Source organism: Engraulis encrasicolus, chromosome 18 (genome assembly GCF_034702125.1).
Source record: "Engraulis encrasicolus isolate BLACKSEA-1 chromosome 18, IST_EnEncr_1.0, whole genome shotgun sequence".
Lineage (NCBI taxonomy): Eukaryota > Metazoa > Chordata > Actinopteri > Clupeiformes > Engraulidae > Engraulis > Engraulis encrasicolus.
In genome coordinates this window covers 25,703,057-25,730,701 of record NC_085874.1, presented here as the reverse complement: position 1 = coordinate 25,730,701, position 27,645 = coordinate 25,703,057, and the positions used below count along the sequence as shown (strand labels likewise).

The following is a 27,645-nucleotide window of genomic DNA, read 5'->3' as shown; positions in this document are numbered from 1 at the left end:
AACTACTACAATACCCCCACCCCAGCCGTAGGCCTACAGTCCAGTATAGGCCTACTTATTTGTGACAGCAAGGAGTTAGAGTAGTAGCCAATAAAGTGCTTTATGTTTAATTTTTGTTATAATTATGGTTTTGGTAGACCTCTTCTTCTTCTTCTTCTTCTTCTTATTATTATTATTATTATGTAGTGTTTGGTTATGTTAAGGTTGGCCTAGGCCTATGTATGGACAAACAGACTTCTTGCGATTCTAAGCTACCTTTAAAGATAGGAACATCTTCATATACTTGTAATGGTCTCTATTTGCTAGATGCCAATGATTTGCAATAGCCTACTTGATACAACTTAATTGGAACACTTATCTGTCTGATCATGAAAAAGCCTTTGTGCTTGTGCACATCACTGGGCCAATATTTAGCCAGAGTCCACTTTTTTTCTCTTTAAAAAAAAAAAACTTTCTTACTCTTGTTTTTTACAACCTCACTTTGGTGGTATTGCCAGTGCTTTTCATATCCACTGTAGCCTACTGACCTGACTTAAGGGAAAGGATACCTGTTGCAAGGACACATGTTGCATGTAGCCTCACTTTGCAACATGTGGTGGACATGGCAATCCTCATGTAAAGATACAAACCCTTTACACAAGCCTCTTTTCCATAAAGTTGAAGCAAATCATTTTTTTGGTGACAGGGGAGTCTATTAGACAAGTAATTGATATCCCAAACTACTTCAGAAAATACTGCAATGTATTGAGGGGAAAGAATGCTATCACGGAGTTGTGCGCCTGGACCTGGATGGTTTGGAATAAGCAGCATGTTTAGGCATCCTGTGTACTTGACTCAAGAAATCAACACGCTACAAAAGCGGCAATTATGTGACTCTATTGTAAGACATAACACAGATATAGCACAGTAAGTCAAATAAGCAGTAGGGCCAACATTAAGTATCAATTCGCTGCTTATTCAGTTCAAACGCGAAACCTATCTGACACATTTCGTCTTTGTCAGGCGAGTGCAGCCTACGAGCTAAACCTCTCCCCCCTCACACAACGAATACGACGCTACACTCTAACAACGTTATTGTCGCCTGCTTTATTGTTTTGCTGTGCTTTCCGCGTGTTACTACAAAGTACCGTTTCTTCTTATTTCAATTCGTCTCGCAAGGCGCAACAGTGGACACATCAGTGGTCTTGCTCTGCTCGCTTTCCTTCTGAAACTAATTCTGTAGGCCTAGTAGAGCTTGTTGCCACGTGACACATTACAACCAATCACAATGCCGAATCTCTGAGTCTGCCAATCGGATTCAGTTTCACTTTCTTCACACAAGCGTGAAATCTCAGATTTCATTTGACCAGGGCATTAAAAATGAATTAATTCACCTGCCGTGTATCGCCTTTTTTAAAAAAAAAAAAAAAGGAACGAGTAAGGAACGAGTGTTTCTGTAAATGTAACGGAGTGAAAGTACTAAATTTCGCTTTTAAATGTAGTGAAGTAAAAGTATAAAGTCTTACCAAATAAAAATACTTGAGTAAAGTATGAAAGTATGGAAATATTACTTAAGTACAGTAACGAATTACATTTACTTCGTTACTGTCCACCACTGTACACTGCACAGTGTACACACATACACTACTGCACTAACAAGGCCACACAGAGATCAACAACACATACTCACAAATAATACACCAATCATCACAGTCACACAAAAAACCCACACATTTTTGCATCTATTTTCTACTTTGTTTCAGTATAGAGTGTTGAAAACGCTTCAAATCCGTTGAAGTGACCATCCGGTAGTTTTGACATTGGACCCTATTTCCTAGTTAGTCAGAGTCTTGTAGACATGTGGAGATACTTTTTTTTTTATATTCCAAGCTGTACTTGTAATTCTAGCGGTCACTGGTGCTAGGTTAGCGCAAGTGAACGGCTATGGGCTAGCCTCTCACTAACACTATTATACCCATACGAATTAGGGGCCAATGTCAAAAATTCCCACTGTGTTGCTTTAAACTGAGTAGAATAGACCTTTGGTCTGACCACAGCAGCCAAATGCGCAGCGAGCATGATGTGTCCTTGTGTTGTCATCCTTGGGCAATATCAGGGCTAGAACACAAAAACAACACGGTTGCCTAGTGCCTAGGCTGTTGCCTAGTGATTCATGCTGTCTCTTGCCGCCAAACATGCCCTCTCACAGTAGACGCATGGTTTCATACATCTACACAGGGGATTGTGCAGATAAACACACAAACATATATGATTTTCCATACACATACACACACACATGCAGGTCCACACATGAATACTCACACATTAATATTTCCTGACTTGTGCGTGTGTTATTTTTGCCCTTAGTGTTCTTAGTCAAGGCAATTCGTCAGAACATGTGACCTTAGTTGTACAAAGAGGTGATATCAATATTGCAAACGCTGTACCGCAGCATGTATATTTAGTAGAAAATGTCCTTTATTGGAAGTCATAGCCTCTCAAAGCTCAAAGGAAAATGTCATTAATTAGCACACTGATTTTCGCCTCATTGTTAACCGTATGAGAGTAAACCAACCTCATGTTGAGGCTTTTTTTTTAACTGTTTTATATTTCATTTGTATTATAATTGGCTTATGCTGAGGATGTTTTTGACATGTTGGTGAAGCCATTTTTACATTGAGTTATATTTAGCAAACACTTTGATCTTTGTGTGATTTACAAAAGGGGACATAAACAGCATCAAACTGTCTAAATGGTGTGTATGTGTGTGTGTCTTTGCATGTGTGTGCGTGTGTGTATCTGTGTGCTTCCGTGTGCGTGCGTGTGAGTATCTGTGTTTGTTTGTGTTTGTGCGTGCATCTCCGTGTATGTGCCTGCGTGCATGTATCTGCGTGTGTGTCTACGTTCGTGTATCTGTGTGTGTCTGTGTTCGTGTATCTGTTTGTGTGTGTGTGTGTGTGTGTGTGTGTGCGCGTGCATCTTTGTGTGTGTGTGTGTGTGTGTGTGTGTGTGTGTGTGTGTGTGTGTGTGTGTGTGTGTGTGTGTGTGTGTGTGTGTGTGTGTGTGTGTGTGCGCGTGCATCTTTGTATCTGTGTGTGTGTGCATCTGTGTATCTGCGTGTGTGTACGAGCATCTGTGTATCTGTTTGTGTGTGTGTGTGTGTGTGTGTGTGTGTGTGCGCGCGCGCGTGCATCTTTGTATCTGTGTGTGTGTGTGCGTGCATCTGTGTATCTGTGTGTGCGTGCGTGCGTGTCTGTGTGGTCCCCTCAGCTCCACTACCTGCGGCTGCCTAAGGACATCAGTGAGGACTATGTGATCCTGATGGACAGCACCGTGTCTACAGGGGCCGCCGCCATGATGGCCGTCAGAGTGCTGCTGGTAAGCCTGTGCTCCCTCAGTCGTTTTGGGTAGGGTGTACTGTGCACACATCCAAAGTCACTTGTTGCAGGTGCCAGACAACAGTGTCGGACAGTTCAAGAAGGTAGGTCTGCACACTGCGGAAATGAAATTAAAGACGGCAACATTTCGATCACCCTGGATCTTCGTCACGGAGATCCAGGGTGATCGAAACATTGCTTTTTTAATTTAATAAACCTTATTTTTTGGAGCTTATTGCGTAGTGTGCAGATCTACCTTGAAAAGCCTGCTCTCAATCTCCTTACAAAAGCAGCAATACAGTTAGACCAGAGATTCTTTAAGTATATAGAGATATGCCAATGTAATAGGTTGCTATGGGCACCTAACATGACCAGGTTCCGGTCTGCCTAAAGGGGCGTGTCATAATAATAGCATTGAATAGAACAGTCCTTAGGTCTGCCTAGGTCTGGCTAAAGGGGGATCCCCCCCCCTTCCCCTTTGCAATAATAGAACCCGGAAACAATGGGCCAACGGAACCTCTCTCTATCTCTACTCTCTCTGGTTAGACCATTCAGCTAAGCGTATGTCATTTCTTCCCTCTCGCTACAGGACCATGATGTCCAGGAGGACAAGATCTTCCTGCTGTCACTGCTGATGGCCGAGATGGGCGTCCACTCTGTGGCCTACGCCTTCCCCAAGGTACGTAGCATTGCCAGCAGGGCTCTAATGTAAGACTTACCAGCCGGCCAAATGCTGGTGAAAATTCAATATGACTGGTAGAAAAACAAAAGTACTTGCCACTCTACCCCATTTGTTACTGTGTGTTTGGCTGGTAAGATCAACACCAACCAGCCATTTTGGCTGGTGAAGAAAGAAGTGCATTTAGACTCCTGATTGCTATTATTATTACTGTTATTGTTGTTGTGGTTGTTGTTTACATTGTTGTTATTACTTCCCAAGGTGCGCATCATCACCACCGCCGTCGACAAGACGGTCAACGACAAGTTCCACATCATTCCCGGGATCGGTGAGTGTCATCCTGCCCGCTCCCCCTTCAAATGTCAACCCAACCCACTGTATGCACTGTACTGCACTTTACCTTTGTGAATAATGAACAATTCAGACACAGCCTTTGCTGGCTTGACATGAACTGAATTATGCCAGTTGTCCTGTATAGAGTAATGCTGCTGTAGGTGCTGAAAATGCTGTTTTTCCTTTTTCTTTCCCCCCTCCGATAGGTAACTTTGGGGACCGTTACTTTGGCACCGATGCTCCTTCGGATTGGTACGAGAGCGACGAGGGAATGGACTACTGAATGTGGAGGCTGGGGGGCGGGGGCAGCGAGAGAGAGAAGGGGGTTGGCAGTGATTGAATGGCGGAGGGGGGTGTTGTGTTGGGAGGTGGGGCAACACGCTTGTTCTTTAGCCCTTGGCTAGTAATTTTGCTCCCCTTACCCACTTTTCCCACCCACTCCCATTTCCATGAACACCCATGTTTTGCCACCCCGCTTCGCCCCTAAACAAGTACAATCCCTCCCCCTTCCTCCCATCTTCCTCCTAGCACCACAGCCCTCCCCCCTCTGCCAATCATCCTCCTGTACTGCTGCTATATGCCCCACACCAAACAACCTGCCAAGGGTCCAATGGCTTCGCATCATAGGGCCTAACACTCAACCTAGAAAACCTACTTCAGGGGCCTTGAGTATATATACTCTCTGGAAAACGCCACGGTAGGACGGAATTGAAGCTGGAAGACCGTTGAATTTAACCATTTCATCGTCCTGGTCACAAGAGTCTCTCAGAAACAAAAAAGTGGTGAATAATATGCTTCTGCCCCCGTACACGCACGCATGCACACACGCACACACGCACACACACACACACACACACACACACACACACACACACACACACACACACACACACACACACACACACACACACACACACACACACACACACACAAAAAGCTTCTTGCTGACTTGCCAAGAGCCCATTAACAATCAGAAGCATCCAGAAGCATCATACCTCTGGCCTGTTTTTATTTTCAAGGCCATTTGACCAGGCAGCAATGTTGGACACCGAGGGCATACCTGTTGTGTCCTAAACCTTACTGTCAGTGGAGTCATGTTGCTGTGAGGGCACTGTTTTTGAGTGGAGCAGCAGCAGCTTTAGACGACAAATGCATAATGCCGATTGCAAATGTTGCTGCCTGATCACTGGGCACGAGATGAAGCAGTGATGAAGCAGTGCTGCTTTTGCTAGGCCAGCGGGCATGCGCACTTTGCCAGTTGGATGCATTGTGGTTGGAAAATTCTAACCGGAAAGCATCAAACTGGCAAAGTGCGCATGCGCGCTGCGCTGCTTAGCAAAAAGCAGCACTGCTTCATCACGATCGTGCCCAATGACTCAAATAATGACACGTCAGAACGATGCTGTGTAGAAGCACCTGATTGTGGGGTCGACTCCAACTGTGGGGCGAGGGGAGGAGCTGTAGCCATCATCAGGAGCAGAGTCAGCCAGGGGGTTACTGTGTGTTAATCACGTGGCCTGTCAAAGTAAACACAGAGACGTACAGAGAATAATTTTGCTTGTTTATTGGGAAATATATGACTAGTGACAAGTGCTTATTGTGAATGCTTGTCAACTCGTACTTCACAATACTTGAACTTGATGTAGAGTAGTTGTTACAGCTTTGTTTGTTTGTTTTTTTGTTTTTTGTTTTTTTTGCTCTTAGTATTGAATTGAATAGATTTTTTTTCCGTTCATGGGCGATGGCGCTGTTCTGGTGAATTTCTTTATGTGGACGATAAGTCTTGGCTTACAAGTTGTGACTGAAAGATTAAACATTTTCTTTCTTTCTTTTTTTTATGAGACGGTTTAGTTATGAAAAGGGATAGTCAGTGATGGTAGTGTCAAAGGGAATCAGATTGAGAAAGTATCTTGTCCAAAGCAAAGCTGACTTGCTCCTCTGTTTCCCTCTCCTTTTTTTGTCTTTTTGTACTGGCGGCGTGGTTCAGTTGCAGTGAATGTCCGGTAGGCAGGCAGGTAGCCAATCAATGCCTCTGGACCTCTCAAAAATCTACTTGAATAATGCTTTTATTGTAAATTATTTTGATTTGTGTATTTAATGTTGTCCAGGTGGACCTTAATTATTACGTTTTAAAAGGTCTAACCAGCACCCCATCACATTCATACAGTGGCATATGTTAACATACGCAACACCTCCCCTTTAAAAAAAACCCAAAAATTAAACATTAGAACAATTGTCTGGAAGTGCCCAGATTTAAGTGATATTTGTGAGAAAATATTTCAAAATTCTGACCAGCTATAGTTTAGAATATGCTTTCCTTCCTTCATATTTTGGTTTCAAATTTGAAAATATACCATATATTTTACCGTAACCATAAACGCAGTATAATCTCAAATGCTTAAGTGATTTTAATTGTAACATAAATATTTTTTTTATGTGTCAACTATGTCAGTGAGGTCATTTTACAGGATTGCATCCTGTACGATGTTACAAAGTTATTTCATTGTGCATTTCTGAACCATCATACTTTCACAAGTTTAGATGTGACCCTGCATATTCAACCCAATGAATATTCAGTCCATCAAGTATGTCTTTAGCATTTGTCGGTATATTTTTATGTTTTAAAATCCTAACCTTTGCTGCCACTTTGCTCTGTATGCGTGCCAAAAGTGTTTACAATCTTACTTGGTGTGAACATGAAGGTCATCTTCATACTTGCTTCGCGGATATTATCCCTGAGGGGAGAAAACATGTCTACTTTCAACACCTAACACCGCTGGCGTTATGGCTTTGTAGATGGTTCATGCAAGGCATTTCATTATTATTGGCATTTATTTACCAGTTGGAAACTTGAAGAGTTGTAACGTATGATGATTCGGGGGACTGTATGCCTCTAGACACAGACACTACCATCTTCTCTCTCTCTCTCTCTCTCTCTCTCTCTCTCTCTCTCTCTCTCTCTCTCTCTCTCTCTCTCTCTCTCTCTCTCTCTCTCTCTCTCTGTGTGTAGTTGACGATTATCACTAGAGAGAGAGTTGAAGGTGTGTTTTTTGTTAAAGGAGAGGATTGTGCACATCCCAGGAAAAGGTGCAGGACGAAGCACACTTAAAATCCTTTTTGTTGTCTTTTATTATTTCATGGCTGTGTATTTTGTTGCCAGAGTAGCACTCATGCAGTCAAAACAGGAAATGTGCTACTGCATGTGTCTTAACCCCATTCTATGATACACCTGAATTGCTACAAGCCATTCCGTGGTACCTAATAACTAACTGTTCAAGAAGTGCATAGACACAATAAAAACAATGTTGAAATCAATGTCACTTGTGTCTGCTGTTGTGTATTTTTGTTTGTAAATTTGAATTGATATAGGGATTGCTTGTTGTCTTTATAATTTTGCTTGACGTCTTGCCTTGTGTTTTTCCCAGGAAGTAAAATGAATGGAATAACATTTGTCCCAGTGAGGTCAACAGTCATCATAAAGGCTTTTAGATAAGGGGATTGTTAACCAAGCTAAAAAAAAATAAAAAAAAGTGAAGCAAGTGGTATTATGGCTTTTGGCCAGCAGTGGGCGCTGAAGGCCATATAACTTTTTTCTCTCGTGGAAGTGACGACATCAGAAGCTGCTGCTGGACCGGTCCACTCCACAGGCATGTATTTACAAACTGAACGAGTTGCTTTGTTCTGTTATACTTTGTTCATAACATTGCTATTAGACAAGATGTCACATGTGGTGGGGTTGTTAACAGAAAGAAGACCTTGCTCTTTGGGTTCGCTCGAAATTGCAGCACACACACATGCAGGATGCTATATTTCAGAATAGCAGATAGCCTCTGAAAGATCTGTAGAACTAGTTCTACAATTTCTGATGGGTTGACAAAGATGGGTCCGCGAAGACAAATTGACTGTGACAACATAATTGCAAGATTTACTAGGAATGCATGCATGGTTGTTTTTGTGAGTGTTCAGAATTGATTGCAGATGGACTTTGTTTCCAAGCTCTTGCGAAATTCAGATATTTCACTGAAGTTGACTGGGTTTTTTTGCACAGGTAGCACTGGCTGAATTTCTGGGTCACCGGCATCAGCCTTATAATCGACCCAAAACTCCTATTTAAAAGCTAAAGTGTCTTGGCGTGCATGCAGGATTTGGGGAGAGCTCTTAGCGTGCTTCAGCTGTAGCCTAATTGAGTAGAGCTCAACTTGGACGACACACTCATTCATCACGTAACGTCAAGGCTGATTCGAAGGCACGTGCCTGTAGTTCTACTTGGGGTTTCAAAGTAGCGGTAGTGAAGTCTTGTCATCTTCACAAAGTCCTTGAAAAAAGATTGGGTATGTAACTCGGTGTCGTATCTTTGTGAGTATGTCACGTGTTATTCTAGTTATTGGTTCTTACTAGCCTGGCTATTGGGTTCATGTCAAACTTTGACAGTCAAAGAGATGTGTTGTGTTCAGTTCATTGACAAAAGGGGGTTCCGCAGTCGTCATATCGCTCGCGCTGCATTTGACATTTTGTTTGTTACTCAGCAGTAAAGAACCATGTAGTTTGGTCCGTACTCACCTACCATGTCGAACTTTTTCTTTGCGCTCTTATATAATTGTACCTTGCAGCATAGGCATTCTTCGTTGTTCTAAACCTCCAAACCTCAACAAAGGATGTGTGAATTACTACTTTACTAGAATTTGTGCTGACATTTCATTGCATAGGCAAGTGTGTTCAGAATTCTGTCTGTGATGATTTCCGTGATTTCTGATAGGCCTATGAGAAGGAATTCCTGTTTTCCTAACTGAAAAACATTTAACTGCTGTCTTTCACCATAGAATACCTCATTTGGCAGTACACCGAGAGGAAATGTAGGTGTCCAGTAGCATGCATGAATGAAGAATACACAAGACATTAAACACATGATTACATTAACCATATTTAGCTTACTCTTACATTCAGCCAAAGGCAGTTCTCAGTCTCTCACACAGACATACACACAGAGCTGAGGTTGGTGATGAGATGTAACAGTTGCCTACGACAGACCCAGCTTTCCTCACCAGCTTGAATAGACATGTGAGAAGACTGTTGAGCTACAGGTTGAGAGGAGAGTAGGGAAAACATTTTGAGGAGCAATAAAATGTTTGCCGAGATTCAAGGCGTGGCACGCTAAGACCCCCACATATGGGCTTGATTGCCCATGGGGACCCAGATACTACAGCCTGGGTCATGTCCCAACCCTGCCCCATCCCTCTCCCACTCTCATCCTGTCATAACTTCAACTGCCTTATCAATAAAAAACACAAAATGCCCTTAAACATATTTGGCAAGAAGACCTGATGCAAGGTCAGCTGTGCATTTCCAAAGTGTATGCTGCCCATTTACAAATTTGACCTTTTTCATTTCGCCTAGTAGCCACTGCCACTATAAGTATTCCTTTTGTATCATAAATCTCTACTTTTTAATACTTGATAGGTTGACAACCATGCTCCATGTAAATCCATGAGTGCATTCCAATATGCAGACTCCCGTCCTCCACTTGTGTTAGTGGCCTCGCCCTGCCTCCGTGGAGAAAACAATAAAGTTTCCTTGCTGTCAGCCTACCCACAACAACTTTTGGGGGACTGTTTTTCGTTCACCATCCCAATTGCAAATGAGAAAATAACATTAGAATTGTGCTCTTGCAAGATATTGAATTAATTTTGTCGTCAGTGACATCATCACGAGGTCACAAGCAGGCTAGTGAGCAAGGGAGGACGGAAGTCCACATATTGGAATGCACCCCATGACTTCATTAGGGTTCTTTCCATTTTCTTAACTCCCTTCCTCCCTTGTGCTCTTGGCCTCGTTACTCTGACTCTGGACATTGCGAGACGTCATTGACGACAGAAGTTTAATTCAATGTCTCGCAAAAGCACGATTCAAAGGTCATTTTCTCATTTGCAATCGGGATATTGAATAGGGAAACGTTACCCCAAAAGTTGTTGTGGCTAAGCTGAAAGCGGGGAAACTTAATTGCTTTCACCACAGAGGTGAAGTGATAGTGAAGCGTAAGGTCACAAGCTTTTTATACTTGATAGGTTGACAACCACGCTCCATGTTGATGCATGACTTCCATTTTCCAGTCTGTCCATTATCCTAAGTCCCTTCCTCCCTTGTTCTTGGCCTTATGACTCGGGAATCGGGACGTTGTTAGACATCATTGATGACAGCAGTTTAATTCAATATTTCGCAAAAGCACAATTCAAAGGTTATTTTCTCATTTGCAATCGGGACGTTGAATTGGGAAAAGTTCCACCAAAAGTTGTTGTGGCCAAGCTGCAAGTGGGGAAACTTTATTGTTTTCTCCACAGAGGTGAAGTGATAGTGAAGCGTAAGGTCACAAGCACAGGTTGAGGACTGGAGGTAGGATAATGGAAATAAACCATTATATATTCATTCATGCCATGTTATCCAAAGAGTTCAGCTGGAAGCAACCGCCCTTAAAGGGACACTGTGTGAGATTGTTAGTTGTTTATTTCCAGTATTCATGCTGCCCATTCACTAATGTTACCTTTTTCATGAATACTTACCACCACCATCAAATTCTAAGTATTCATTATGACTGGAAAAATTGCACTTTTCATACATGAAAAGGGGGATCTTCTCCATGGTCCGGCATTTTGAATTTCCAAAAATAGCTATTTGTAGCTGCAAAAATGACTATACTTGAACCATACTAGAAAATATTTGTTTATTACTCAGTAAACTTTCATGTAAAGGTCAAATTTGGCAATAGGCAGCCCAATTTCAATGAGCAGCATAGTTGCAGTACCTTTTTTGACTATTCCCTGCACAGTGTCCCTTTAAAGAAGTTCCACTATTCATTCCATATGCTCAAAAGGTAACTTGACACATGAAATGCACCCAGGGATACATTAATGAATGGGTCTATCAAGACCAGGTACAGAGAGTTCAAGCCAAATCATCCTTGTCCAATCCCAATCCCTTCCCTCAATCTGTGTTACTTTCACCTGTGTGAATGTTTGGTACTACCTACAGTATGTGTTCTAAAATGATAATAATACAAGGCCTAAGCTTAATACACATAGTACTACTACTACTACTACTAATAATAAGTTAATAATAAAAATCCAATGACTGGTTTAGGACGATGATGCTTAGGGTCACTTGATTTCTTGAATAGTTCCTGAATGCAGCTGTGGTTGTGTTCCACAGGACCATGGCTGGGCTATGGAGGTCCTATCAGGCTCTTATGGCCAAACACCCCTGGACAGTACAGATTATCACTGCTGGTAAGACTAAGATATCTCTCACACTCTCTCTCTCTCTCTCTCCCTCTCTCTCTCTCTCTCTCTCTCTCTCTCTCTCTCTCTCTCCAGGGCGTGTGCGCGCACACGCACACACACACACACACACACACACACACACACACACACACACACACACACACACACACACACACACACACACACACACATATGTTGTAGAAATGCTCTTCTTGTCTGTCTCTTGTTTTTGTGCAAAGAAACGCTTGGACACTCTTACATTTTTAATGCGTCTACAGCTGTGATGAATCACAAACAAACCAACATTGTATGCCCTACCCTTTGTCCGTTGAAAATATGAGTTACAAAATCATTGTGATTTTGGACATTCAATTGTGTTAATCCCCTTTTGTCGCAATGGTCAGGAAGAAAATCACAATAGATTTTGTTCTTGTATTTTGTGTTTTTGTGTTTCGTAGCTGTAATGATTTAAAAGAGCCTTCTATCTAAAATCTCTGATCCATGAATATACTTCTTAGTTTCTACTCAGTACTCAGTCACTTTTCCCCCACTGTCTTCCCAATGTCGTCAACCCTTACTACTATTATTGTTTGCAAAATTAAATTTCCGTTTGCGTTTGGACTACAGGATATGGACCAGACTCCCACAGGTCAATTTCATCCCCATTCAGTGGTAGTGTTTACTCTGCTCAGAGGCTCAGACTGAAAATAGTTGCTGTCATCCGATCAGTTTCCTGTCTTCGTCATGTTTGCCTACTTCTTGATAGTGTTGCACGATACCATTTCTTGGCCCTGATACCGATATCCGATACCTGGCTGTAGAGTACTGACCGATACCATACCGATACCACTCTATTTGAAATGTGTATGTCTATATATGAAGAGCTGCATACTACTTGGGTGTAAAATCATTGCTATCATGGCTTTGTGGGGCTGCTGCCTACATTTGCGAAACTGGAAAAAGAGTTATAGAAAGTGAATCCAGCAGAACTTTTTATACTTTTGAAATACCCAAGGTATAAAATAATATGTTCAAGGCTGCGTTCAAGTGTCACACTTGTACAAGCATCTGTAAATGTTATCAGTGCCCTACTTGTTGGTACTCGCCGATACCGATGCCACCATTTTAGTGCCAAACAGGCCCCGTCCGATACTGGTATCGGTACAACACCACTTCTTGAGTCTTGGGCTACAAATAGGGCTGGGCAATATGACGATATATATCGTTATCGTGATATAAAAGTGTATATCGTGACCTTTCTCCTATATCGTTTATATCTTGATAGCAATTTTATCAATTTTATACAATTAAATATAATTTAATTACATTTCATGGTGTCACAATCCACACTATACGTTAATGTAACTGTACAAATAAGAATAAAAAGATTTTTTTAAAGAAAGGTTGTTTTGCGACATGAAAAAGTAAAGAGCAAATAAAGAGAATAACTGAAAACGTATGTAATTGTGCTATATCGTGATATATATCGTTATCGTGATATAAAGTAATCCATATCGTGATGTGTTTTTTTTCCATATCGCCCAGCCCTAGCTACAAATTGTAAATATTTAGGTAGACTTTCAGGATTTGTATCCTGCCGCTATTGAGGCTGAAGGGGGATTTGGAAAGCTAGCTGTTTTACGTGTAAGACTGGGAGGGGTGAACGGATGAATTATTTAATACCTCCGCTCGAGCGTCTTGCATAAGAAATAACCTTACAGCCATTGATGGAGCTGGCTTCTCATAGAAAAAAAATTAAGTCCTCTCTTTCCCACAAAATCTGTGTCCATACATTTTGGATGATTTGTATGTTAGCTGTGCAGTAGTAGACAGTCTTGTTAATGTGTAATCCTGAAGTTGGACACAGTGTGGCAGTAGCGTTTTGCTATAAGCAGGACTGGAGTACGAGGACAGTGGAAGGACAGCCCATTCATTCATTTACTACTATCCAAACTCTGATTGGCTAGAAATGAATGAGCATCATCAGTTCCCACGGAAGCTATGCAGTTGATGTACAGTGCCTTCAAAAAGTCTACACACCCCTCTTCAAATGTCAGGTTTTTGTGATGTAAAAAAATGACAGAAAGACGAATAAATTCACAGCTTTTTTCCACCTTCAATCTAAACTATTAACCTGTACGATACAATTGAGAAACAAGCATAAAGCTTTAAATGGAAACAATAGAAAATACAAAACATCAATTAACATGGTTGCATAAATATACACACCCTTAAATTAATACTTAGTTGCAGCACCTTTGGCTTGTCTGGGCCATTCCAAAACCTCAATATTATTCTAGTGAAGCCATTCTTTAGTAGATTTAGGCGTGTGCTTAGAGAAATTGTCGTTCTGAAAGATTTGTTCCTCTGCATCTTCACCTTTATAACAGGGGGCCGAAGATTTTGTGCCACTACCACGGCCCCTGTGGAAATGTTCATAATTCCCTCCTCCCTAATGAAGGCCCCAGTTACAGCTGAAGAAAAACAGCACAAAAGAACAATGCTGCCACCACCATACTTCACGTTAGGTATGGTGCTATTGCGGTGATGTTTTGTGCCAAAAATACCTTTTGGAATTCTGTCCAAAATGTTCAACCTCAGTTTCACCTGACCATAACAAATCTTCCCACATGCATTTGGGAGATTACAGAAGTATTTTTTGAGAAATGTACCTCACCAAGATTGAACTTTTTGGTCATAATTCAAAAGGGTATGTTTGGCGCAAAACATCACCGCAATAACACCATACCTAACATCAAGTATGGTGGTGGCAGCATTGTTCTTTTGTGCTGTTTTTCTTCAGCTGTAACTGGGGCCTTCATTAGGGAGGAGGGAATTATGAACATTTCCACAGGGGCCGTAGTAGTGGCACAAAATCTTCGGCCCCCTGTTATAAAGGTGAAGATGCAGAGGAGCTAATCTTTCAGAACGACAATTTCTCCAAGCACACGACTAAGTCTACAAAAGCATGGCTTCACTAGAATAAGATTGAGGTTTTGGAATAGCCCAGACAAGCTCAAAGGTACTGCAACTAAGTATTAATTTAAGCGTGTGTATATTTAGGCAACCATGTTAACTGAGGTTTTTTATTTTCTATTGTTTCCCTTTAAAGCTTCATGCTTGTTTCTCAATTGCATTGTACAGGTTAATAGTTTAGATTTAAGGTGGAAAAAGCTGTGAATTTATTTGTCTTTCTGTCATTTTTTACATCACAAAAACCTGACATTTGAGGAGGGGTGTGTAGACTTTTTGAAGGCACTGTAGCTATTTTTGTATTTGTTTAGTCATATTATCTGTTTGTTTTACACCAATTACACCAATTTGCAGTGTGTTGTCAGATACTGCAGGTTCACAACTACCCACTGGTGTGAATGAACTGAAACATGACTCCGGAGGTGTTTGCAAGTTAACGCAATCCAAAAAACTACTGTGTCAATGAATGGTGATTCATCACCATTGTTTTCCACACTAGGGGAGGTAGGGGTGGGGGCTGATGTAGGATGGAAATATACCTGGCTGATGTGATGAGAAAGTATGTGCAATGGGTCAAAGATTGTTCTCTCTATAGCAATAATAAGTAGGTGTTATTTTATGGCTCTACAGGCCAGTAGTTGGCAGTGGAATTGTGTGTTATTTGAACAACAATGATTTTGCGCTACTCCCAAAGTACTTACATCAGTTACTGCCTATCCCATGAATCACTGTTATTAGAAAGAATAACAGTAACTAAAATTTGAAAATGAATTGTGTGCACACATGCAAAATGTAGGCGCAGGACAAAAAGGCTCATGAGAAATAAATGGAATGCTTTTTTTGTTTAATTTAACTCAGTTTTCAAGCTGTTTGCTCTTCATCAGACTACTGATATCATACTAGTTTTATGAAGAGTGAATAGCGAGAAATAAAAAATCAAAACGGGAGCCTATGTGCAGACATTCCATTTTATTTTGTAAAGAATAAGAGTAGCACCTAAGGTAAAACATCACAGGTCATCATTTCCTTCTCAAGCACATCTCCAGGAACCAACAAATTGCCAACAAACAGAGGTGTTGTTCATTCCAGGTTGGGGATGACATGGCTCAGTGGATTAGTGCGCTGTACCATTAAAAAGAAAGCCCACTTGGGAAGCTACCAACTCCCATTGTCATTGTGACACAGCACCCCACAGCACACAAGTCTTCACTGCACACTGCAAACAACGAAATTGCATTTTAGGCCTCACCCGTGCAAGGGGGCAACCCCCAATGGCGCTGGGGACCTGGGTTTGATTCACGGTCCTTCCCCATCTCTCTCCCCACTCAATTCCTTTTTTCCCCCTCATTATCCTGTTTGAATATTAAAAGTGTAAAATTCCCCAAAAATATATTTCGATCACAGTAGCTGTCTGCTATTACCTTTGCAGCCTATACAGGAGTCAAGGCAAGTCAAGTGTACTTCATTGTCAAAACAGAAGTTTGAAATTGCGTGTGACCAGTCTACAACATTTAAATAAGACATTGACAATAATCTCTCTCACACACACCCACACTCACACACACAACTAACCTACTCATACATGCATTTACAATTCTTTCTCTGATACATTCATTCACAAGATACACACAGACAATACACACTCACACAGTTTTCAAACACTAACATACTGATAGACATTTACAACACACACACACACACACACACACACACACACACACACACACACACACAGTGTACAGCAGCCCAATGTCTCTACAGGTGCACTGTGTAATAATTGTATTAGTTTATTTCCAGAATTCATGCCACCCATTCCGAAATGTTACCTTTTCCACAAATGCTTACCAGAACCATTTAATTCTAAGTATTCATTGTGACTGGGAGAAATGCATTTTTCATACATGAAAAGGGGGCTCATCTCCATGGTCCGCCATTTTGAATTTCCAGAAAAAAAGACATTTTTACCTGCAAAATTTACTATACTTTGGTCATACCAGTAAATATCAGTTTTTTTTGTTTTTTTTAGTAAATATTCATGAAAAAAGATTAATTTTGGCAATAGGCAGCACAGTTTCAATGATTAGCATAGTTGCAATACCTATGGCCACCATCCTACACAGTACATCTTTTAATCCAGTCTTGGGGGAACCTTTTTCATTCAAGGGGCCACATCAAATTCTTCCAAGAGCCGTAAAAGTCCTCCAAGGGCCATACTATGAGCACAAACCAGGATTCACCCCCAGCACATTAGGCCTATATACATTAGGCCTATTTACAACAGACCCCACCCAGTCTAGGTCCCCTGTGATATAACTTAATTGTACTGCAAATGTAATTACTAAAATTCCTTTACAAAACATGTCATATTTCATGTGAAGCTGCATTACATAAAAATTATATCGGCGCCGGCCAGATAAGACTGCCTCAAGGGCCGTAAATGGCCCTCGAGACTAGATATTTTAAAGATATTTTTTGGCTAGATATTTTAAAGAACACCAAGCTTGCTATTGCACATCAAGCAAACATTCTGTTCTCTTTTTTAAAGACAGAGGACTGCTCAGATTTGCCAAAATGGTTGGCATCCTGCTTTGAAGCAAGCCTAAAAGCCAATATTTTTAATCTGCCATCAGCACCAAATGAGAATGGATCTTGATCTTGTTCTGGTAGCCAGGCGAGTAAGGCGGATTGATTGAATGAAACTGCATTACAGTCACTTTGGATAACAGTGTCACCCAAGTGCAATGTAATGTATTTAATGTCTGTGCTTGTACAGAATTTATTTATTTGATGAATAAGATACCAATTGCATTATATTACGTGCATGTAACCATTTAATGCATTGTTGTATGATGTATATTGCACTTTACAGATACTTTTAAGACACTAAACTGCCGGTGCTCCTTGTGAGGTTTTTCTCCAGGACACTGTGCAGCTGTGCAATAAGCTTATCGAACATGAATGCAGCCATGGTGATACTGTACTGTACATGCACCAAGAGTTAGCCTCAGGATACTTAACATCATAAGTCTGAAGTCACCACCATATTCTGTGAACGTCTATGAACCCCCATTAGAGCACTTTCCTGCTCTTAGGAGGAGATGTGCATTTCCCCACTGGGCCACCGTTGACCGCTTTAGCCCGGCTCAGGACAAAGTCATCTGAACGGGCCACCTCACCCAATACATACAGTACAATATAATGAAAACTGAACTTTGGGCCCCCTCTCTGTCCCCCTGGGCCCGGGACAACCAACCCCCCCCCCCTGTTGTCTCCCCTGTGCCCCTAGAGTTCTACCCAAGTACTCCAACACACCTACAGCCATCAGTGACACTGCACACTGGGGACACTCTCATCAGGGAAGTGCTCTGGGTTGGCATCACTTCCTCCCTTAGAGACCTTTAGAGAAGTGCCTGATGAGGGCTGCCAAGGCGAATGGAAGGGAAGGGAAGGGAAGGGAAGGGAAGGGAAGCTTGCCAAGTTTATCAGACATCATCATTTATATACCACTTGGCCAGAGATGAGTCAGCGACCGCTATTAGTCCCTTGGTTACAACCCCTCCCGCTCTCTCTCTCTCTCCCTCCCTCGCTCTCTCTCACACAGACAGACACAGACAAAATAGGTGACATTAGCATCTTTTGTGTGCCTGCGTGCATGCGTGTTGCCACAGGGTAGGCTTCCCATGGCCTGATGTCACCATGACATGATATGCATATGAAAATTGACATTTTGATCTTCATTCACCACACACAATACTGGACTCTGTTTCTCAAAAGCGTTAGTACTAGGTTGCCAATGGGAAATTCTATTGCTACCAAGTAGTATTCTTTTTGATTGAGCGTTGCTCTTTAGGGCAGTCATGGGTAAGCGGTTAGGGCATCAGACTTGTAGCCCAAAGGTTGCCGGTTCGACTCCCGACCCGCCAGGTTGGTGGGGGTCGGTAATTAACCAGTGCTCTAAGCATGGTACCTTCCCGCCGCACTGCTCCCTAGAGGCTCCATTGGGGTCTGCCCCCCCCACACAAAAAAATACAGGTAGGCAGGCACACAAGTTGGTGGTTTGTGGCTAGTAAAAGAAGAAAAGAAAAAGGAAACCCCAAAGGTTCTGCTCGGCTCCAGTCTATTATTTTGAACTTGACTGCCTTTATAAAAGCATCCCTGACATTTCATGGAAAGGTTAGATCGTGTAAAAGTGGCTATCTATCTACTACCTCACCTTTCTGTGCGTCGTCATTAAAGACACAGATGTCCTTTGTAAAACATCCACTGTATGTTGTTACCCAGAAGCCTCTAAAAGTTTTTTGCGATGTTGCCCAAGAGGCCGTTGCCTATCTCTTCATGTTCAAATTGTGCCATTTATGTGTGTGGCTTGGTCTTATTTACTATATTAACCAGACCCAAAAGTCAATGAAAATGTGGTGTGAAAATAAATAATCATTGCTGACCATATTTCCAAATTGGAGACAAAAGATTCTTAATAATATTAGCTTTATACACTAATGCCTGTTTTCCACTGCCGGTTCTCTGGTAGGCCTACAGCTCATGGGTCGTGCCTATTTGAAAACCAAAAAGTGGCGCAGTGGAAAAGAGGCATTAGGGTCAAAGACGTGCAAAATGGCATTGTCATTCAGTGTAACGGATACCTTCTGCTGACTGTGACGGTAAAAAAAACATGATTTTGAAATTGTTTCAAGTGAATGGATGACAGCCGAGGCTTTCATGAATTCACTGGAAAAATAAATAAATAAAAAGAGTCAGTTTTTACAGTTACAGTCAGCATAAGATATCCGTTACACTGAATGTCAATTTCATTTTTGCACGTCTTTGACCCATTAGCGTTTCATCTTGGCGTACAGTATGGCTAATGTCGATGGCCTTGTTAATGATGCAGATGGAGGAACACACTTAAGGCTATACACTTCCTAGAATAAGAACAACAGAGATCAGTGGAAAATGTAAAACAAAAATGGGTGGATAAGGATATTATGCAGGCTTTGGGAGTTTTTACCCATTTATCAATACATCTAGAGATTCAACAAAAAATTGTAAGTCTAGTATTCCTTTAATGTTTACCCTTTAATATGAACCCATAGCCATCTTCCCTACATCTTATACGAACCCTCCATTGACTCCAAAACCTTTACTGGTCTTGAATTCTGAAAACTGTGTTAATTGTCCCTTTGTAGAACTGTCTAAATCAGACATAACTTGGTGAGTACCAAGTTCCAACTTCCTCGCTTGTATATTGCTTTCTATCTGAATCGAGTCACTGATTGAGCACCTTCAAGAGGTTTTCAGTGTGAATAAGGTCAGGAGACTGAGATAGGCAATCCATGAATCTCTGTCTCTTGAAGCGTTTGGAGGGTAAAAAGGATGTGCTGAACCTTCTTCAAGGTGTTTGATTTCCTAATGAACCAGACACTGAAATCCACCTCCAAGAATTTCACAGAATTTACAGAATCCAGCGTCACCCCTTTTTTTGCCGAAAAAAGGTCTAAGAAAGACACTAGGAACAATAATTCCCTTCCAGATTATCATCAGCAACTCAACCACCATCCTGCTGGCATTTGACACACATATAACAAAAAAGAGGGGGTGAAACTGAATTAAGAAAATTATGTAGAAATTTTGGAAGTGGACTTCAGAGTGTGGTTCTACAGGAATTCAAATATCAGGAAGAAAAACTTAATATTCATGTTAGATAAGCTTAATGCTCCATCTTACTGTACAAGGTTCAGCACATCCCTCTAAAGGGCCGTACACACACGTCGCTACTAGTTACTCGCTCAGCTAATGAAGCCAATATAATGTCAATGTCTTCCAGTGAGACAAGCAGGCGAGTAGGCGAGTACTGTACAAGCGATGCGATGTGGGCGGATCCCGAGTTGAAAATATTTTAACTTTGAGCAAGGCGAGTAACCAATTGGAAAGCAGAGTTCGGTACTTCTCGCCTTTACATTGGCAGATAAAGCCGCGGGAACTTTCAGCGAATGTTCCGTGAGAGAGTGCCGAGTAGGCGAGCAAGAGCGAAGCTAGTAATGTGTGTGTACGTAGCTTAACCCTCCAAACGCTTCAAGAGACAGTGATTCATGGATTGCCTATCTCAGTCTCCTGACCTTATCCACACTGAAAACCTCTTGAAGGTGCTCAATCAGTGGCTTGGCTCTATGCAGATAGAAAGCAATACACAACCAAGAGGAGGTTGGAACTTGCCCCCATAGTTTCCAGAATTTTTGTGGGAAACACTGCTCAGTGTAGACAGTAGCTAATGTTCATGAATCCCAGAAAATGTTCTCTGGTCCTAGAATCCTAAAGACACAAAAACAAATCATGAAAATGCTCTACCGGGAAGGCAAGTCTAATGCCGCATTCCCCAACGGTGGGAGCTTCCCAATATGCAAGCAGGAGGCAGCTACCTCCCACTTGAAAGCGTTCCAACCAGCAAGTCAAATTTAAACTATTCCTATCACTGTGCACTGTCATTGCTGTGGTACTTTGGGGTACTTTGGGGTACTTTGATTTGGCCCCAGCTCGCGTCTTGAATATTCCGCTTCAACAGGCGTTCCAATGCATTTCAGTAAGGAGGAGGTCAGAAACATCCTATCTCCCACCGTTCGGGAACGTGCCATTACTACACGTTGAGAGCTTAATGGCCCAGAATCTCAATCCCTCTCTCTCTCTCTCTCTCTCTCTCTCTCTCTCTCTCTCTCTCTCTCTCTCTCTCTCTCTCTCTCTCTCTCTCTCTCTCTCTCTCTCTCTGGTCTTTCTCCATCTCCCCCCTGCCTCTGCCCTAATCGCTGAGATGGAGTTGGGTCTGTCCGACCCCTGCTCCCAAGCTTTCCACATGAGGGATGTGGCACGGTGATCCAAGCTGCCGATGCTATTATCCCACGTGGCCGCCAAGACATCCATCTCTTCCTCCATCGGGAGGCTTCCTACCTGAGGTTCCCCTGCCGAGCTGCTGCTGGGCCATTGTTCTAACGCAAGCATCTGGTCAGGGATAGCTCACCTGCCCCAGACCAGAGACGGTTTGGGTAAGGAGACAGGTCACTGTTGTAAGCGTCCATAGAAAATGAACAGTGAAGATTCGTAACGTAAATGTGGCGTCTGCCCGCACATCTCCCGCCTTTCTGGCAACAAGAGCCAATTGCCAGCTGAGCTGCGCTGTTATTGATCCAATCATCTGGCTGCATCGGCGTGTCGTGAATTGTTCCGCATCGACTTATCATCATTGTTTTTATGTTATTATCATCAACTTTCAAATCCCTTCGAGATTTAGTCTGACCAAGAGCATAACAATTAACATTTCCCAAACAGCATGGTTGACCCGCCTCCCTTGGTTTGCTAATGGTTGTTTGCTTCCCGACAAAGTGGGTGGAGATCCTAATTTTCTGGGAGGTCAGAAAGTACTCGCATTGCTCTTGACCTGACTAGTAGCAACGCTGAAAGTATTACGTCACTAGGAAGGCACGGCCTGGCTAGCCGGCTGTGTGCCTTGCGTATGTGTTCATGAATAATGCATCAGTTGTTGCCTGTGGCTGCTGATTAGATGGCCAATCGATGGTCCCCGCCTCTGCATCGGCACCGACGGCTTCTCGCTGACATTTCCAGGCGATCGGGAACGCCGATGGAATGGCTCAGTCAAGCTGATTGGCACAAGCAAGTGTGTGTGTGTGTGCGTGCGTGCGTGCATGCGTGCATGCGTGCGAGTGTTTGTGTGTAATTGGTCACAATGATGTCCAAAGACCCACCAGAGACCCCTGCCTCATCTGTCGGACCCATTGGCATCTGCATTGGTCACTCTTATTGGTCCACTTGATTATGTTTGGTAGAGGACCTGCGTCATTCAGTGTCCAGCTGACCTTAGGAGTCATGACATGATCTGGAGTCAATCAGCTGCAGCCCTCTGAGATGTTGAGTTGGTGTACCTGTATAGCAAAACTGTATTATTATGCTGAAAGTAAAGAAAACCATGGGCAAAGTGGGGTAACAAAGATATCGGGTCTAGCCCATCGCCAGTGTTCCCAATTTGAAAATTCTGGGAACACTGGCGATGTGCTACACCCAAAATGTTTGTTACCCCACTTTGTCCTTGATTTTCTTGATTTTCTGCATTTATAAACTTAATACCGTTTTACTGAAGTGCATTCAGCTGTGCAATGCTGACTGCAATAGTGCAACAGTGAACCTGTGTCCGCAGTGTTTGTCCATGGTGTAGTAGTTGAACTTGCATTGAGTGGTAAAATGATGGATACACACACAGAAACACGCCCACTCATTTTCTGTCTCTCTAGGCACGTTCAGGCCGTCTAAGAACTGTGCTGGTGCCCATTCCCGCACCTAATTTCAAACCAGCTGGTGTGTTCGCGCCGCAAGTCTGAGCGTACAAGAACTGGAACGTTGATTTGCAATGTGAACCGAAAAATACTTGTTTTTTTCTGCAAACTGTGGGCAACGTGCACATCAGCAGGTTCATCTGGGTAACACACAGTCACGTGTGGAAATGTTCAGAGCCCTGTATGAATGTGAGAGGTTTGCAGGTAAGCACTTTAAGTTCCGAATGTAACTGGCACGGGAACGAACATGGGCACCGTTCTGCTCGGTCTGAAAACAGTAATAATATCTGTCTGTCTGTCTGTCTGTCTGTCTCTCTCTCTGTCTGTCTGTCTGTCTCTCTCTCTCTCTCTCTCTCTCTCTCTCTCTCTCTCTCTCTCTCTCTCTCTCTCTCTCTGTCCCTCCCTCACTCGCTCTCTCTGTACACACAAACACCCAAAATCCCCCCTTCACACAAACGCACACACTCACACACATTCTAGCAGAGACCCATCAGTGCATACTGCAGTCGTGAGAGTGCTTTGTGCATGTTGAATGAAAAGGCTGTTTCTGTTTGCTGGTGAGTCACCTTTTCCCAGAGAATGAGAGGAAATCAAAGAACAACGTGGGAAATGAATGTTCTTCCCTGTCATTTCTGTATTTTATCCCTTTTACTCGCCGTTTACCACTCTTGCTTGTTTGTTTGTTTGTTTTATGTGATTATTTGGGGCAAGGGGGGCAAACTCTGTTTTGACCTACTTGTTTTGTTTATGGTGAGCTGTTGCCAGTGATTCACAGTCAACTACAACTAAATGTGTACACAGGAGTCGACCAAAATGGTGCTGGTGCCCGCACCAGTTACGTTCCGCTAAAGTGCTTACCACCCACAAATACTGGGCTCTTAACTTTTCTTGTCGCATGTGACTTTGTTACGTGGATGGACCTGCTGACGTCCACAGTACATCATCACGGTTCGCGCAAGTATTTTTTCGGTTTGCATTGCCAACCAACTTTCTGATCCAGGGGTGCATTTCTCGACAGTGTCGTTGCTAACTAAGTTAGCAACTTTCTTAATTGCAATGCACTTTCCCATTGGCAACTTACTAAGTTGCTAACTGGTTAGCAACGACACTGTCGAGAAACAGGGTTTGCAATTAGGTGCGGGAACGGGTTCTTAGTCGGCCTGAATGCGCCGTGAGTAAGAGTGTTATTTCTACACTATTACCAGATTTTTACTATTAAGTAAACATTTATGTAGGTTAACTTAAACTTCATTTATATTACTACTATGAGGTTTTTTTTGCGAGGGGCGGGGTGTCGGAGACTGAGGAGCACAACTCATTGTAGGAACTCCAGGGGTCCATCCGCCACTGAATATGCCCTTGAACTCACTTGTGCTACTTACCGGTACTCAGGTGGGGGAGCACCAGCATGGCCAGAAGGGCAGACGTTTGCACAGCAGCCGTCGTCACGTCAGCCCAGGCATCAGCTCTATCTCCCGGGCACCCACAGTGGCGAAGGAGAGCCTCCCACCGCTGCATCCCCCATTACCCCAACCGTGCCTTTCCTCTTCTCCCAGCCATAGGGCTCTCCCTGCAATGCTCTGGCTGACATCATCATTATCATCACCAAGGCCGCTGACAGCTTTTGCTGGGCCCGGGACAAAGGCATTTGAAAAGGGCCCACCATCCAATACAGTACATACTGTACAATGTAATGAGGACCTAATTTTAGCCCCCCTCTCTCTCTGGGCCCGGGACAGCTGACCCGTTTGTCCCTCCCTGTTGGCTTCACTGATCACCATCGCTAGCACCTCTTCAGCCATGCCTTACTATCATCATTATCATCATCATCATCATCATCATGCCCAGCACCTTCACACATGCTCAAGCATGTGTCATTGAAACTATTATCCAGTGTCCTTTCCTTGGTCTGTTCAATTATTGTTGTAATAATCATTGTGTTCATTATTATCCTCTTCATCATCATCATCATCTTCATCTTCATCTTCATCTTCATCATCTCCAACAAGAGCACCTTCATTGATAATAGTGATGACCAAAGATGTCGTCTCCTAGGGCCCTCTCAACATTGCTTGGACATCATCATAACCCTCATTATCATCAACATCATTGTAATGGGACTGCCTTCTGTGGCTGCGTTTTGACTGACACAGCCAGGGCCACTGACAGTTTTGGTTGGGCCCGGGACAAAGACACATGTATTGGCCCCAAACCCAATACATACAATGTAATGTGGACCCCCTTGCCCCCCCCCCCTGTCGGTGTGTCCCTGGACACAGCAATGAGTATGGCTCTCCTGTGCACGTTTGCTACCCTGGGGACCTTGGTTTGGACGCTGGGTGGTGAGTGGGGTGGCATATTGTCCAATAAAGCAAAGGATGTGCGCACATCAGTGACACAGGTGCTGGACCAAACAAGATAACTTAAGAGAAATATGTCTGCAACTCTGTGCTCCCAAATATTTAATGTCACGACTCACAACATTTCGAACTCTCAGTCCTTCGTCAAATGCAACCCTTGGTGACTTTTCCACCCATTCCCACCATCTCCGCTTCCTCCTCATGTACCACACGTTTTACCCAACTGGGAAACTCCAACTCCCATTGTCATTGTGACACTGCACTTCACAGAACACAATGCTCACTGCACACAACTAAATTGCATTTATGCTTCACCCGTGCAAGGGGGCAGCCCCCAATGGCGCCCCAAGGGAACAGTGCGGCAGGACAGTACCATACTCCGGGTACCTCAGTCATGAACGAGGATGGGGGAGAGCACTGGTTAATTGCTATCCCCACCAACCTGGTGGGTCGGGAGTCCAACCGGCAACCTTTGGGTTACAAGTCTGACGCCCTAACCGCTTACTCATGTAGTGATGAGCCATAAGTTATCCCTGTCTCCTAATTGAAGGGGATGTTAACTTTTTAAAAGTCACCCGTTCAATTGAATACCGCTGAATTCGCCAAAGATTTTTTTTCCGACGTGGCATTTAAAGGCCACATATTTTTGGTGTTTTATTTTCTTTCTTTGGAATGTTTTGACAAAATGCCTCTTTTGAGGGGGCGCCCGGCGCAGGGATAGGATATTTTTAGGAAGACTCCCTCCATCCGCTCGGAAATGATCTTATACAGTGACTCATAACCCAACAATTTTGTTTTCACGCTGTTATGTGGGATTGTCTGTGGGGGTAGAGCTTATTGTTTGCGATGCTTTTCTTACACATTTGAGACTCGCTAGCAGCCTTTTAGGAGCGGGGGTGGACTTTTTAAAAGTCACGAGGACAAAGAAAAAAACAAACACAAAAAAACTGGGTTAAGGAAGATCACAACAACAGCAACAACCCAGAAGAATAGTTAAGAGAGAAGTGGCATGCAAATGTAAATGTCAGTTTGGCACTGATGATGGTCTGAAGAACCGAAAACGTTATGCACTTCACTGGGTAGCACCTTCTTTATTTTCCTTATGCATTAAAATTCTTTATGCATCGGCATCAGTGGTGTGCGGGTTCCTCCTTGCTGCTTCAATGCAAATGTGAATAAACTGTTGGTGCGTTTCATGCTTTTTTGATTGTTGCATTGAGAGCAAACTCCCTCTCATCAGTAGGGGGAAGCATCCCACAGATGTTTTATCGTTTTTTTATTTATCCCGCTTAGGGAACTCAAAAGAGAGAAAAAAAAATACATTAATTACATCCACATTACACGTATACATAATGGAAAATTGAAAATGATTTAAAAAAATGTTGTTTTGTGGTTGTGGGGTGTAAGGATAATAATGTGCCTGACTGAAAATGCAAGGTTATGTAAATCCCTAGTGGTGTGCATTGGCACTGCCCTTACGGTAATGATTCGATTCAGTCCGATTCTACGATGCATTGCAATGCATTACATTTCTACTGAAAGCAAGCCATTTTTTTCAGTCATGGGGCCAGATACTGAACAGATACTGTACCACAGAAGTAATGGAAACTTACTGCTGCATCGATTGTGGCATCTGCTGAAACGATGATTTAATCATCCTGCCTCGCATTGCGATGCATCATGCATTGACGAACAAAACGATTTTTGTTGACACCTCTATAAATCCCCATATGAGATGGATGTCTTGCATGGTGTCTATCCACCTCATTATCAAGCCGTACGTAATGTCCGTAGGCTTCAATGGTGACCATTAACCCAGGGATTAAAGTTTTCCGTCGCTGTGACGGATTTCCGTCAACTGGATTTTCGTTTGGACGGATTTCCGTCCTTATAATTCATGTCAATTAATTTACAATTTTTACTTTCCAACTGAACTCAAATCGAGAGCACTCCTGGTCATGAGAAGTGGACGAGAGGTGTGTTTGGTGTACGGATTTAGTATACACTCCAGCATCGGTGGTGTCATACAACAGATTCACTCAGTAGTTTTGAGCCATCTCCTGGTCTTCCGTGTTCCAAAAAAAAGTACACGAGCGGTCAACAATTCGGTTGCGGTGCAGCGCCAGAGATTAAAAAAAATCAAATAGCCAACATTGTTGCTGATGGCAGAAAAGACAAAATGTGTAATACTATGTCTTTAAAGTGCAATGACAATCATTATAAAACGAGTTGGACTGATATTCCAATATGGGCTAATAATAATGCATATGCATGGAATGCATAGCTGGAAGAAGGTAGGACACGTAGGCCTATGTTTCCATTATCATTGCACCTGCCGTG

General features: G+C 42.8%; 2 protein-coding genes across 5 annotated transcripts in view; both read left to right on the top strand.

Moving 5' to 3' along the window:
* The window catches only part of si:ch211-243j20.2 (uridine-cytidine kinase-like 1), a 40,269-nt gene extending 35,602 nt beyond the window's left edge, over positions 1 to 4,667 (top strand). For all 3 annotated transcript variants that reach the window (XM_063223341.1, XM_063223339.1, XM_063223340.1), the window contains exons 13-16: positions 3,250 to 3,357; positions 3,946 to 4,035; positions 4,297 to 4,363; positions 4,575 to 4,667. In XM_063223341.1, coding sequence (XP_063079411.1) covers positions 3,250 to 3,357; positions 3,946 to 4,035; positions 4,297 to 4,363; positions 4,575 to 4,651 — 342 coding nt within the window. In that variant the 3' untranslated portion in view covers positions 4,652 to 4,667. The remainder of the gene's footprint in view (positions 1 to 3,249; positions 3,358 to 3,945; positions 4,036 to 4,296; positions 4,364 to 4,574) is intronic.
* A 3,305-nt stretch (positions 4,668 to 7,972) lies between these two features.
* Positions 7,973 to 27,645, top strand: part of mpv17 (mitochondrial inner membrane protein MPV17) — a 38,097-nt gene continuing 18,424 nt past the window's right edge. Inside the window, exons 1-2 of one of the 2 annotated variants that reach the window (XM_063223336.1) lie at positions 7,973 to 8,015; positions 11,569 to 11,645. In XM_063223336.1, coding sequence (XP_063079406.1) covers positions 11,573 to 11,645 — 73 coding nt within the window. In that variant the 5' untranslated portion in view covers positions 7,973 to 8,015; positions 11,569 to 11,572. Of the gene's footprint in view, positions 8,016 to 8,395; positions 8,700 to 11,568; positions 11,646 to 27,645 lie in introns of those variants that run through there. The other variant, XM_063223337.1, reaches the window with a different exon arrangement.